The sequence below is a fragment of the Hemiscyllium ocellatum genome, chromosome 47 (genome assembly GCF_020745735.1).
Source record: "Hemiscyllium ocellatum isolate sHemOce1 chromosome 47, sHemOce1.pat.X.cur, whole genome shotgun sequence".
Lineage (NCBI taxonomy): Eukaryota > Metazoa > Chordata > Chondrichthyes > Orectolobiformes > Hemiscylliidae > Hemiscyllium > Hemiscyllium ocellatum.
The window spans coordinates 16895329-16909883 of NC_083447.1; the positions used below are offsets into that span (position 1 = coordinate 16895329).

The 14555-nt window shown below is 37.5% G+C and overlaps 1 protein-coding gene across 9 annotated transcripts in view; it reads left to right on the forward strand.

The window, feature by feature from the left end:
• The window catches only part of LOC132836584 (ryanodine receptor 1-like), a 402705-nt gene that overhangs the window by 339288 nt on the left and 48862 nt on the right, over positions 1–14555 (forward strand). For 5 of the 9 annotated variants that reach the window (XM_060855954.1, XM_060855956.1, XM_060855958.1 and 2 more), the window contains 4 exons: positions 5620–5700; positions 8560–8648; positions 9022–9150; positions 10916–11020. In XM_060855954.1, the coding sequence (XP_060711937.1) occupies positions 5620–5700; positions 8560–8648; positions 9022–9150; positions 10916–11020 (404 nt within the window). Of the gene's footprint in view, positions 1–5619; positions 5701–8559; positions 8649–9021; positions 9151–10915; positions 11021–12083; positions 12114–14555 lie in introns of all 9 variants that reach the window. The other 4 variants (XM_060855950.1, XM_060855953.1, XM_060855955.1 and 1 more) reach the window with 1 other exon arrangement.

Here is a 14555-nt window from a genome sequence, read left to right on the forward strand (position 1 = left end):
GAGATATAAAGAGGAATGGAAGAAGAATTCAAGGGAAGATCGAGGGTGGCATTGGGGTACAAAGGAGTGAAATGGGAATGGTCTAGTTCCCTTGATGTGCCAGGGCACAGAGTGGAGACTGTCAGTCGTGGTTAGAAACTGAGACACCTAAAAGGCAGAGGTCGGTATTGTCCCCATGTGCGTCTATTCGAGGTCTTGACCGACAGAGTTCTGACAGGGCTTAAAATTCACCCAGAACGTTTGAACTATCCTCACAGAGAGTGATCTCAGTCAATGTGCTTTACAATGTTTGGAAGAGAGGGCCAGGAATCTGCAGCATCAGCAATATCCATCAGCGTGCAGAGTACAACATCAGGCAGGACCATGAACATTCAATAAAGAGTAAATGCAGAAATACAGATTGCTTCTTCCACGTGTGCCCTTGGCACATTGTCAGTTGGTTAATTTTAGTTTGAATTGCATGGGAACCAGCAACAAACAAGAGAGTAGAAGGGGCCCACATTCCCAATGTGGTTTTAGGAATATTGTGCCCACAGTTAAAATGTCATCCAATGAGGTGCGTGCTGTAATTACACTGTCAAACCATTTTTCCTCATGCTTTTAAGCATTTTGCAAGGAGAGGGGTTGGAATTTCATAGCGCTGACAGGATGGGAGGAGTTGTGCAAAAAACAGAGTAGGTGGCCAGCCCTCCCACCCCACCTCACCCCACTCCACTTCACTCACCACCACACCCCCCACCCCCGCCTTCCTGCACCCACGAGTTATCCGCATAGCACAGCAGATGAGAAAGGTGTCAGCTAACCTGCCCACGTTGAGTCTTACTGAAACCTTTAAATGGCCAGATAATGGCCTCTTTTTGCTGCTTCCACAATGCCATTTTGTGAAATTGAGCTCAATAATTCTAAGGAATTATTATAAAAGCCCAGCCAGACCCCAGATCAAAGAATTTTATACCTGAACCCCTAGGTGTCTGTGTTCTCCAACACTACCCAGGGCCCAACCATTAATTGTATTAGTCCTTTTACCAAAATTTAATTTATTCAAATTAAATTCCATCTGCCATTCATTAGCTCATTGACCCAGTTGACCAAGATCTCTGAGATAGCGCAATTACAATCTTAGATAACCTTCTTCACCGTCCACTTTACAAACTGTGCCTCCTATATTCTCATTTAAATCATTTACATAAATGGCGAACAAAAGTGGGTCCAGTACTGATCCCTATGGAACACCTCTGGTCAGAGGCCTCCAGTCCAAAAAACCACCCTCCACCACCCCTTGTTTGTATTTAAGGCTAGGATAGATAAATTCTTGAGGAATCAAGGGTTATGGAGAAACGTGAGGAGTGGTCGGATCAACCATCATCCTATAGAATGGTGAAGTAGGCTTGAGGGGCCGAACAGCTTACTCCCGTTTTTGTTTCTTGTGGTCTTAAAGCATAGAATGGTCATTAAAAATTGAATGTTTTAAGATGGAATTAGACATAATTCCTAATGCAAAAAAGATCAAAGATATGAGGAGAAAGAGAGACAAGGGTACTGAGTTGGATGATCAGCCACAACATACAGAGTTGCAGAGCAGGCTTGAAGGGTCGGGTGCCTGCACCTGCTTCTATTTTCTATGTTTCTGTATGTTCTTCAAAATCAACTGGTCTGTCTATATTATTCCAAATATGCACTACCTTTTGAGCTCTTCGTCTGTTTAAACTTAATTTCCGTAATTTGTGTCTTCTAATCTTAATTTCCCAACCTGGGTTTATCTCCTCTACATTTGGGAACCTATATGCCTTTATTAAACATTCTTCATTTGTATAAAGCCAGAATACTAAAGTTTTGCAAATCTGAAATATGAACACATGCAAAAACTAGAAAAACTCCATGTGGCAGACAACTTCTCTGGTGAGAAACTGACTCATATGAAGGTGATCTTTCAACTGATCTATCACCAACCTAAAACGTAAACTGTTTCTCTCCACAAATGCTATCTGACCAGCATTGTTCTTATTTGATTCTTTGTGTGTTTTGGAACTGGATCTGTTGGGTCTGTCCCCCTTATGTGATATTACATTAGAAGAGGTTGGAGTAAAAGGACTGATGTAAGGCAAGTTCAAATTTAGCTGGTGTAGTAATCATTCCCCAGAATAAAGAATGTCCAAACGTCTCAGATTAGGAACTGTCTATAGGCTTTTTAAAATCAGCTCCTCGAGTATAGATGTTGCACATTTCCTATGCATGTTACATTCTGTTTACAGCAAAACAATTACAAAATATTTTGACATACAATTAATTTGAAGAAGAGATTTTGTCACAAGGAAGGTAAGACTTGGGTAGACTGAACTATGAACCATGTATGGAATGCCTGATGTCAGAAGACATGAGCACGGTTACAGAGGTTGTCTCCATCTTTGGTGGGAAACGGAAAGTTTAACCAGTTTGGTTGTTGGTCTAAGTCTCTTGCTAATTGACTTTCCCACATTGCTTGAGAAATGCCTGTTCTACCTTTACTTATGTCTACTAGGTATAGATGGGTAATCTGTTATTTTAACTTACAAGTGCAGTTGTGTTGTAATTGCACTGGGGATGGAATAAGTTCCATTTCAGATGAAAATTTTGCCCAGATTTCCTTTTAACATGTTCTTATTGAAGTGATTTTCTTAACATTACCAATGTTACTAATGTACAAAGAGCAGAGCTAGAGAGAGTTAAACAGCCAGAGTTCATTTTATAGTTTCATCAACAACAGAGGACTGTCTTTTCTTTATGTCTGATCTCACCTCATCACAGGAAAGTATTAGAGATTAGATAAGAAGAATAAAAATTGATGGGGAAAGAGGATGCAAGAGTCTTAATTTTCTGTGATTATAGAATTTGTAAAGTGCCTTTGATCTTATAAAACATTGCAAAATGTTTCTGAAGAGTAAGGGAATTGGCAGTCTAGGACACACATTGAGAGAATTGTCAGTTGAGTATTTGGAAATGTAGTCAACAGAAGAGCTTCTGGAATTTCCATTAGGATGTAGAAAGAGCTAGCCAGATGGATTACAGCACACAACTGAGGCTGCCACCAGTCATGGGGCAAAGAAAGGTATACAGGAGAGGGGATGTTGTGAGCTGGATGAAGAGTTAGTAGAAGTTATAGAAATAGTGTGAAGTGAAGACTTGAAGATTTTGAAATCAATGCACTGACAGGGATCCAATCAGGTGATGACATAGTAACAAGGTTGAAATGGCATCCTCAGCCTGATGATGTCATGAACAACAACAATAAACATGAAGCCATTTCTACACACCCAAATCATACGAATCTAATTGTCACGCATATTTCTATACCTCTCATATAAATGTAATAATGTACATTTTAGTCCTAATTTGTTTCTAAACAAATTACTAATTCACTGGTTGTTATTGAGGTTGAACACTGTTAACATCTGAAGAGTTGTGCCAAATAACAAGTGCGTAGATTTGTGATTGAAATTTTGACTTAATATACCATTTCCCCCCATCCCCAAAAATATCACAAAACTTATATTTGTGAATCTTACCCCACCAATAACTGCTGTGTGACTTTAGTTCTTTATCTTAATAGCTGACATACATATTTAGATGGACACAGTACTAGTTAGAGCAAATATTTGTGGATTATAAACTAATCAGATTGCAAAACAGGAAAACTGTGCACACACCACTGAGGTGTGTGCATAATCAATTCTACCTCAGCTACAGGCACTGATATCATCCTGCAGGTCAGTCCCAGGAATGGTGCAGCCAAGCTAAAATCAAAAGGCAGACAGGCTAACCTCACCTTTATTAGTTTAACCACTTGAAATTTACGTCTCAGGCTGACCAGTTCTAAGCAAGGAAGTTAAGTTGTAAATTACAGATAGAATACACCAAAAAAAAGTAGATTTGATTTTAACCTAGACGTTATGTCCTCTCAGGTTTCTTCCCTATCTTTCTGGAGGCTATGATCTGGTCCATTCCACAGATGTTTGCTGATTCACTATAACGTCCAGTTGCTTAGACCAGGTTGAGAGTGTTACCATTGGTTGTAGCGCAGAATTGTTACAGTGCATAAGGAGATCAAATGGCCTATGATGTATGTCTGCACCACAAACAAACCTAATATCTCTTTCATCCAATATCTTGAGTACATCCTTGCTGGATTAAATGAATAGCAATCTGAAGCAGAAATTCTTGCTGATATATCATCTTTTTAGTGTTGCCCCCACCCAGCCTTATTTACCTGGGCTTACCAAGGCATGATTACATGCCTCTATGTCTATTGTAATGAGATTAACAAATTCACCACAAACCAGGAATCAGTGACAGGTGCCTAGAAATCAGGCTGTCTTTCAGGAGATGCATGTCATTCAAAGTCCTTGAGTTAGCAGGCAGGAAGCATTGTGTCTATTTCTGACCATGAATACATCCCGTGCCTTATTAGATTAAAAATAGACAAGAGATGTCCTTTAGCCACACTTAAATCTAATGTTAGATGCTTTTATATAAGTAAGAGATACATTGCCTACTTGAGATCCCTAGAACGAGATGGAAAAGAGGCAAAGGGAACTCTGAGCCAGTGGCAGTGCATATTCATGAGAGGAGAATACTCCTGGTCAACCAGGATGAAGTGAAAGTACTTGTTTCTGAATGTGGATCCAGAATGGCCCAGGAGTATTCCCCTCAACTGCACAATAAGCTACCTACAAATTCACGGGCTCACCTGGCCTAAGGTTAGTTCACTCCTTCTTCCTTTCCGACTGTGTGCTGCTGGTTCAGCATCCCTAATCTCTGGTGTCCTTCAACCCTAGTTCTGAAAACCAGACTTCACAGCCCAACAACTCTCCTTCCAATCCCAAACCCCTAATCTATTCCCTCACCCCAGCCTTGAAAATCCTTCCCTATTTCATCCTCCCCCAAAACCACTGTTGATTTAGAATTATTTTTTCTCCCGATACTTGTGATTTCCCCCTCGACTCCACCAATCACTCAGTTGTCACCTTGAACTCTGCCATTTGTATGTAAGGTGAATATTTCTACAAAAGGTTAGTGTCCAAATTGGATGTTGCAGAATCTTCTGTCATCTCATACAGTGTGCTAACCCATGAATCTACTGTTGATAGCATCATTATGTGGTGCCAAGGGCAGGGTAAAATTATGCAGGGCATCTCCCACTCAACAAGCTTAATGTTTTTCTGGGCCTTCTATGGCTTCTGTTCTAAAGTCATGATGGACAAACAGTTTCCTGGCAAGTTCATGTCCATTATTCTGAATTTTTTTTCTCTTTATTGGATCCCTACTTACCATGAGGAGCAATATAAAATTAAAGTTATTTGCATTCCAATTACCCCTCCTCCTAGGTCCATAGGTAACAATCTAAAGAGAGATTTGTAACTTGGACAAGTACATGTCCTCTTATTTTCATAAGTGCTGGAGGAAGGTTAGTTCTTTCTTAGTTTCACCTCAGGGATGTCATCATACATTCATTTCTGTGGTTTGAGACTGAAGAAATTACAATTTCGTTACTAACAATGGCTTACTTAAGAGGCGCTAATTTATTTTGTGCTGTTCTGAAGACTATATTTCTGCTGCAAGATAATAATTTGTCTTTCTATGTAGGTGAGAAGGTGATGTCAGATGATGAATTTACTCAAGATCTCTTCAGGTTTCTACAGTTGCTCTGTGAAGGACATAACAATGGTATATAACAATTGTGCTTCCATATTACAATCAGTTTTTTCAGAAAATAATTTAATATGCAAAATATTAAGCATATATCAGTATAAATAAATGCTTAATTATTTTGAGGTGGAGACAACTGAGAAAAGTCTGAGATACGTGAGAGAGTTGTAGCTGGGTGTTTGCTCTATGGGGACCCATTAACTGCCTGGTCTCATTTACCTCTGACCAGTTGCCTTTACTTCTGAAATGGATGGAAGCTGTAAGCAGGTTAATGAAAAATGGATGGCATTTGGCCTGGTTGAGAATGTGGATGAAATCTGGTGCAGCAGCAGTCTAGACTTTGCTTGTGGGGCCCAACCTTGTACAAAAGTCCTGCTGCTTCTGATACTGTAAAGCTAAGTTTAAAACTTGGTTTCACTGGGATCTTGTGGTGCTGTGGTAATGTCCCCACGATTGGACCAGAAGGTCAGAGTTCAAATCCCACTTGTCCTGGATACGTGTTGTAAAGTCCGAAGAGGTTGATTAATTTAGTGAAAGCTAGGGGCTTTTCTTTCCCAACACAAATTAGTGAGTGAAGAGCCCACATACCTATCCTACTCAAGATCCTATTAAAATTCCAGTGTATTTCTGGTTGCGTTAGTATATGTTAATGAGGCTGCTGCCTGAGTCATTTAAGGACTTTAGCAGTCTGTAAAAACAGTGAGGTTGCTCTAAGAAGTAGGTTTGAACAATTCTGAAAATATGTGTGAAACAAATAACATGCATAGACAATGTTAATGTTCTTGAAACTTGAGTACATAAATAAAAAAGACTAAATACAAATTATTTTGTGTAACTTACCCACAACCTTATCCTTTGGTAATGAATTGATTGGATAAATTACAATGAAAAGCAGCAGCTTAACGTCAGTGAGTAAATAAATTACTGTCTGCAGAATGCGAAGTCAATACATAACATGGAAAAAATAAACCTAATAAATGACACCAATGCAAGGAACCCACACTATTACTTCAAGGTAAACCAGGCCAGTAGGACATAAATTGAAATCAATGGGAGGTAAATTTAAACGGAATACTTATCTTAACAAAACTTTACATTCCTGAACATTTAGATAATCTGGTTATTTAGACATTGGTGGAGTTCAGTATGCAACTGAAATCTAGGCTGAGTGCATTTGAAGACCAAAAGAATATTGTTGATGGCATTTCACCCTTTCCTATGCCACTATGCAGTATCTTTGAGTTCTTCTTTGTGTGGCGTTTAAATGTTCCACACACCTATCACGAAAACCATGTATTTGCTATTGTACAGAGGTTTTGATGTTGTTGATAATTCCTCTGTCTTTTGAATGTCCTACTAGCGAGAGCAGACATTGACATTGAAAGTTAATTTCAACATCACTTCCGGTGTGTCAGTGCAGTCTTTGACCATCAAAGGACCAGGATGTCTTAATAGCAAGGATCACAAATCAGACACCAAACTCAGTCTACAGGGAAGCAGCATAAGCATTGGAGGTATGGGCAGTTATACCCATTACTTCAGATCCCTTGAGAAAGATCACCAGTAATGCCTCTACAAAATCTTACAAATCTATTGGCAGGAGAGGCGCTCAAGTATCAAAGTCCTCTCTCAGGCCAACGCCCTTGGTATCGTGACTCTGGTTACAATCCAGGACTGTAGAGGAAACACTTCAAGGATGTTGTCAAAGCGTCCTTGAATAACTGCAATATTGTCACCAACTTGTGAGACTCTGAAGGTGTTGTGGTTCTGTTCGCAGAGCTGGGAATTTGTGTTGCAGACGTTTCGTCCCCTGTCTAGGTGACATCCCCAGTGCTTGGGAGCCTCCTGTGAAGATCTTCTGTGATCTTTCCTCCGGCATTTGTAGTGGTTTGTCAGTTCCAGCTGTCCGTTGCAGTGGTCGGTATATTGGGTCCAGGTCGATGTGCTTATTGATTGAATCTGTGGATGTCCACTGATTCAATCAATAAGCACATCAACCTGGATCCAATATACCGACCACTGCAACGGACAGCTGGAACTGACAACCGGAAGCGGCAGATTCAAACCACTACAAATGCCGGAAGAAAGATCACAGAAGCGCTTCACAAGAGGCTCCCAAGCACTGAGGATGTCGCTTAGACAGGGGACGAAACGTCTGTCGCAAATTCCCAGCTCTGCGAACAGAACCACAACAACGAGCACCCGAGCTACAAATCTTCTCCCAAACTTTGAACTCTGAAGGTCAAGATTCCCCAGTTTAGCAAAGAAGCATCCACAAATGATTTTAAGCCTCTCCAGCAAGCCCAGGTGGAGGCTAAATACAAGCCACAGAAGGAGCATGCAGAAACCTGAGCAACCCATCCACCTACCTCAGCAAAATGTACTTGCCCCACCAGAATTTGCAGATCCACCATTGGACTGCTTAATGATCTCAGAACCAACAATGCCAGAACGGAAGAAAGTTATCCTTAATCCTGCTGAAGAAGAGATGCTGTTATAGTGTAAAGTAAAGAACAATAATTCAATCCAGTTATAATTGTGTTGGTGTGTCAGAAATCATCAAACATTTTTATAGTTAGCTGCTGGGACTTAATGGTTAAAGAATATAGTTAATTCTGAAGCAGCAAGCATTTGTGGATATATATATATTTAAAGTTTATCCATCCAAAAGGAATCTCTTTGAATTCAGGACAATGTAGTTTTTTTTATATATATATGATCTACTTGTAGTACTCTGACTAGAAAGTGGTGAATATTCCTCTCAGTGCAGTAAAGCCCAAACAAAATTCAAAGTGCCATCACAAATGTAAGAAGCTGAGAGAAATGCTACACTTAGGGAAAAGCTATGCTAACACTGAAAATGCATTTTAATTTCAGATTTCCAGAATTACCTGCGAACTCAAACAGGTAATACCACAACTATCAACATCATTATCTGCACTGTCGACTACCTGCTTCGTCTACAGGTACAAATTTGTTTTAAAAGGTTTGTTGCTTAATGTTTATATTTGGCTGAAATTTCAAATAAAAAATCTGTGTAATACCCTATTCAATCTCAGTCAACTAAATGTGTATATAATCTCATTCAACATCGAACAACACTGCAGCACTGTAAATATGCATAATTGCAACTGTGTAAAGAATAAACTCAAAAAGGAAGAGCTATTGGTCTCTGTATTGAAGGTAGAGAGAGCCAGTTGCTGCAAGTTCCTTCCTTCACTTTAAGGAAGATCTTCCTCCTGTTTGTAAATAAGAAAATGTAATTTATCGTTGTGGCATTATGAGCTGTTTGGAATTCTGACGATTTTATTCTGATCCTGTTGTTCCTGACCGGCCTAGGAATCCATCAGCGATTTCTATTGGTACTACTCTGGGAAGGATGTTGTTGATGAACCAGGAAAAAGAAATTTCTCCAAGGCTATGGCAGTAGCTAAACAAGTGTTTAACAGCCTTACTGAATATATTCAGGTAATGAAATGTTGCCCATTATAGCATTACAATCTCTGTTACAGGTTAAACTTGACATTCAGTGCTCTGTAAAATCACAATGTCTCCTCATAATGAAGCCTCTCAACCTTGCAATCATTCTTGTTAATTTTTTTTATCATTGCTATTGCCTTTAGATGATATTCAAAGACAGGTACCCAAGTTTGGGCACAGTATTTTAGATGGTGATCTGTATAAGTTTAACTTTACGTTCTTACTTTTGTATTCTATGCCACTAATGATATAACCTTGCCTCCATCTTCACAGGCAGTTATCTGATTTAAACCAAACTGTTTGCAACCTCACTGTCAGATTTGACCCCATATGAGCTTTCAGCCACATGTGTGTTCCCTCATCATGACTACCTAGTTCTCCTTTTAATACTTCAACCATGTGAAATTCTCATCCATACCTTTTTAACTCTGAATTTGACAACTCAAATTATCTCCTGGCTGGACTCCCATCGACCTTCCTTCTGTAAACATGGAATCCCCAAATTATGCTGCTTGTATCCACTAGGCTGAAGTAAAGAAGGCAATGCAATAAAAAATAATTACTAAGGAAATATTTTGAAGGTTAGAGTGGTACTGTGATAATGTCAGCCAATTGGTAATAACTGATGTTTTGGAGAGACAGTGTCAAATCTCACACAGCAACTGGTGCAATTTATACTCAATTAATAATTTTGGAATTGAAAGCCAGTCTCAGTATGGCGATCATGAGAATTTTTCAATTGTTATTTAAAAAAACCTATCTGATTCACTAGTGTCTTTTTAAGGTAGTCCTGTTAACCAAACCCTAACCTCTAGCATATTGGTTTATGTCAGCTCCTTTTGGTTCAGCACCTCAATTTTAAAATTATCTCCTTGTTTTTAAATCCTTGCGTGGCATCACTTTTCTATTTCTGAGGCCTCCCCTCCTCCAACCCTGCAGTCCTCCAAGATTTGTCAGCTCATCTTCTCTTGCACGACCACGTTTAATCAAACTGCCATTGGTAGACATGTCTTCAGCTGTCAGTCAGCCAGCTGTCTACCGATCAAGCATTTTGAATCCTTCACTGTATAAATATGTTATTGTTATTGATAAATCCTATAATTGCAATTATTTACAGATTTATTAATTTCTCCTCCACTTTTAAAGAATTGCTTATCTAATTCCAAAACAACATGAATTTAAATTTTGACAAAATTCTACACCCTCTTCATGATCCCAAATAATATAAGATATTTCATTTTTCTTCATTAAATTTGATCAAGCATTTATTTTCCTAGCCTTCTCGACAACTTTGTATATGTGCCTTTTGATATTGTGCCCACATGCCTGCGTCCAGATCCACTTTCAATGGTCCTAACACTAACTCTCGTGAGACATGACTATTTACATCTCTAAATAGTATCCATTAACCACTACGCTTTTATTTTCAAATTTTGTGCAACATCACTATCATCTCTCTTTAATTGTGTGCCTTTATATTAGCACTTTGAAAATGAATGTGTGCAATTATCCATTGAATTTATTTTAGTAAAATAAAATCTATCAATGTTCTTTCAATACTCTTATGATTTCAGATACTATATGACTTTTGTGAGTTATAGTTTGTCATAAATGACCTCATGTTCTTATTTTAAAAATATTTGATTTGAATCTTTTTGCATAATTCATTTTTTGATGTTGCTGAAATACCAAAGCAGCCCAAAAACCTTATTGGTGTTTGGTGTGAATGATGTTATTGCAAACTCCGTTACAGGGTCCGTGCACTGGTAACCAGCAGAGCCTGGCTCACAGCAGATTGTGGGATGCAGTTGTTGGATTTCTTCATATCTTTGCACACATGATGATGAAGCTCGCACAGGTAAGTGGCTATTCCAATAACAAATTACTTCTTTCATCCCTTTTCTCACCATTTATCTGAATGTCATTGTGTTCCATGTAATAATGAGCAATATTATATTAAAAAGAGAGTGGAGCAGTTCAGTATATTAAAGCAAACTTTTTGAACTTCCAGACATCAGTCAGGTTGCAACACAAATTGTCAAGATGAAGTTCTTTTCTCTGATATTAGTTAGGGTCATATAGTGCAGAGTAAGGTTCAACAAAACTTCTAACTTGAATCAGATAGTCACGATTTCTTTCTTAATTCACGTATGTAATTAAAATAAATTGACATATTGGCATGCTAATTTGAAGAAACAATTTCAATAAATTTTAATGAGCTTATTTGTTATTATTTGTCATCTTGCTCAGAGTTGATCCTCGACAGTATGATCAAAACCTTTTTGTGTTTATTTCTTTATTTAGCTACTCAGTCCAAAATTAGAAAAAGGCTTTAATCCCCTAGAATTTGCACTATAAATAATCTTGAACTTTCATCATCAGCGTCTCTTTATGTTTCTAACAGTGCCATTGTTGTAAAAGCGCAATATTGCAGGTGCTTGAAATCTGAAATTAAAAAGAGAGAATGCTGGAAAAACTTAGCAGGTCTGGCAGCATGTGTGGAGAGAGAAATAGAGTTAATGTTTTGAGTCCAATATGACTCTTCTTGAGAACTGCAATTGTTACAGCTGGTTTAGATTTATTAGTAGTAAGTTGTGACAACAGTTTCTTAAAAGGCTGTTGAGTGAATGCTAAACCATACATTATGAAGTTACATGGAATGTCATCATTACTTGTCAAAGAATGTCCGTATAAATACTGTAGCAGTAATATTGCCACAGGTATTTCTTAGAGAGTACCTAAGTGCGAATTACAGAAATATTTACAGTTCACTTGAAAACATGAAGGATTTATTTCTGTAGCAGTAGTATGTTTGGATGAAAGATTGTGTACTTTTAAAGGAAAACTGTAGGGAAGATGAATTAATTTAATCCATTTCCCACTGAGTGTCTAAATGTCGTTTTTATTCTGATGAATAACAGATGCCTGATAATCGAGGATCCAGAAATAGCGTAAGAATTTTGTGTACCGCAGCTGCCATCTCATGCAAGTTGTTTGCCATAAATGCTGTCATTTTAATTTTTCATTTGGGCACATACCTCTGCAGTTTCTTGTTTCAGTGGTAAATCACTTTTGCTTTCAATGAGAATTTTCAAGCCACTATTTAATTTAAACTAGAAGTAAGTGGCCTCAATATCACAAAACACAAGGGACAGAGAGTACACTCCAAGCATCCATTTCAAGAACTGTGTCTTTTCTCTTAGTGTACAATATTAGAATGTTCCTTTAACATCAGATTTTTTTTAACCCGAATGGAAAACTGCAAAATTCAATCTTCTTACTTCAACACCAGTCTACCTCACCAGAAATAACTAAAGTAATTGATTTCTTCTTGGTCAAGACAATAATGCCAAAAAAGGTTCACAAATTACTAGAATCTCAAACACAATTTCACACAATCTGGATTAAAATGCTTCCAACATTCATAAACAGATTAGAGCACCTAATGGTTGTGAAAGAATTCATTTGACCTTCTATTTATGATGTATTCATTCCTTTAACAAAATTTTATATATACACATCTGTAAGCAAATATGAAATGGATGTTGGAATGTGTAGTTCCTGTTCTCTGAAAGTTTCACTTGTGTACATCAAAATGAAATATTGAAGTTTATTAGACCATTTATGTTGTGACTAATTTTGCTGACCACTCACTTGCTATACATTTATTATCTTCTGCCAGGAATGTAAAACAGTCTCGCTCACCAGTAATATTGTCATTATTCTGTGATTAGCTAGCAGGGAAAACATTTGTGATGTTGAGATTTTGGTATTTCACAATTATTATTGTAAACAAATATGAATATGGGGCAATCATGGAACTAAAACTCACAGCCATCTTGTTATGGAGCCAGCACCATTACTTTTAGGCTATCAGGCTGATACATTAACTGCACAGTTGCTTTTATCTCTAACACACAAAAGGAATGACTATTTACATGATTGTATATTTTCCACTTGCTCCCATGTATAATTTTGCTTCTGGATAATTCATTTGCCGATCTTTGCATTAGCAATTGCATTAACGTATCTGCATAATTTCCAAATAAATTACTACCAGGTTTTTCATTTTATAGGAAGAGTGTTAATTACATTTTAAGACTTTCTTTTAATGATTTATTTTGTTCAAATAGTCTCACTGATTGTGAGATGGGATTATATCCTGAAAGTACTTAAGGATTTATGGAATAATTTTAAATCAAACTCTGATGGCAAATGAACAAACAAACTAGTGTGATGCTATAAAACTGCAGAGTATTGTGTTTGTCCATAATCTGTAGTCCTAAAATCAACAAGCACATTGACTTGGATCCCATTTATCACCCCTGAGAAAAAGAACAGGAAATGACATCATCGACCCAAGGAAACCTAAACACATACATAAAAAGTGGGCCCATACCACCAGTGCTTCACTGGAGGCTCACTGATGATGTAACCTAGTACAGTGATGAAACATCTGAAAACAAACCTTCAGCTCAACGAGCAAACTTACATCCAGAATCTCAACCTGAGCTACAAATCTGCTCAAAACTTGCTAGACCTGAAATTATTAAATTACTAGTTGGTAACATAAGTATTTTGCTAGTGGTTATACAACTAAAGCTAATCTTGCACGTAAGTCAGAAAGTCTCCAGTTATGAGTTGCGATTTTTTTCAAAAGTCAGAGAAATAGATTGTTTATTTTGAGAGTTTACAATGCCTTGAATTCTTGTGCATTTGTTGTCATTTTTATTTTCATTTGTGTGAAGCTTCAATTAGGAGAAACAAAATGGAGTAAGGTAGAAGCTGAAATTTAAGAAACTTTCTATGCAATTTTTAGCATCAAATGGATAAATTTGACATTGCACAAATAAAATTAAGTCTCTGAGAGATAGATAGGTTGTTCATAAGTATTCATTTGTGACAGAGTACTCACAAGAAACCTCATTTTATGAGATGTAACTTTTTTGAGGATTTTTACAGCAAGATTAATCGCTTAAAAATGTGGAAGTTCACATCAAATTAATGATTTCAAATTGATTTTTACCCGTGTGGAGCCAGGCTACAACAATATTTCCTGTAGAGAAGCAGTGAATTACTTACCAGAAATGGATCATATGTAGTTCTAAAAGAATCACAAGCTCCAGTCATTGTTTGTTTTTTTGCCATACAAGACAATTATTTTAATTTCCCACTTAATCCACCAAATAAAAGTATAGATTCTACAAAGTGGATATCTGCTATCGTTGAAATTATATCTAATAGTGATCTCTCAATTTCACATGGCCCGCTTTTTTTTATTTAAACAGGTTGTTGAAGGAGGTGCTTCAGTATCATGTATAGATGTTCTCATTTTATTCACTTTACCTCATTGACAGCAGGTACTGGAGGCATTCCATCATATTGTAGTATCT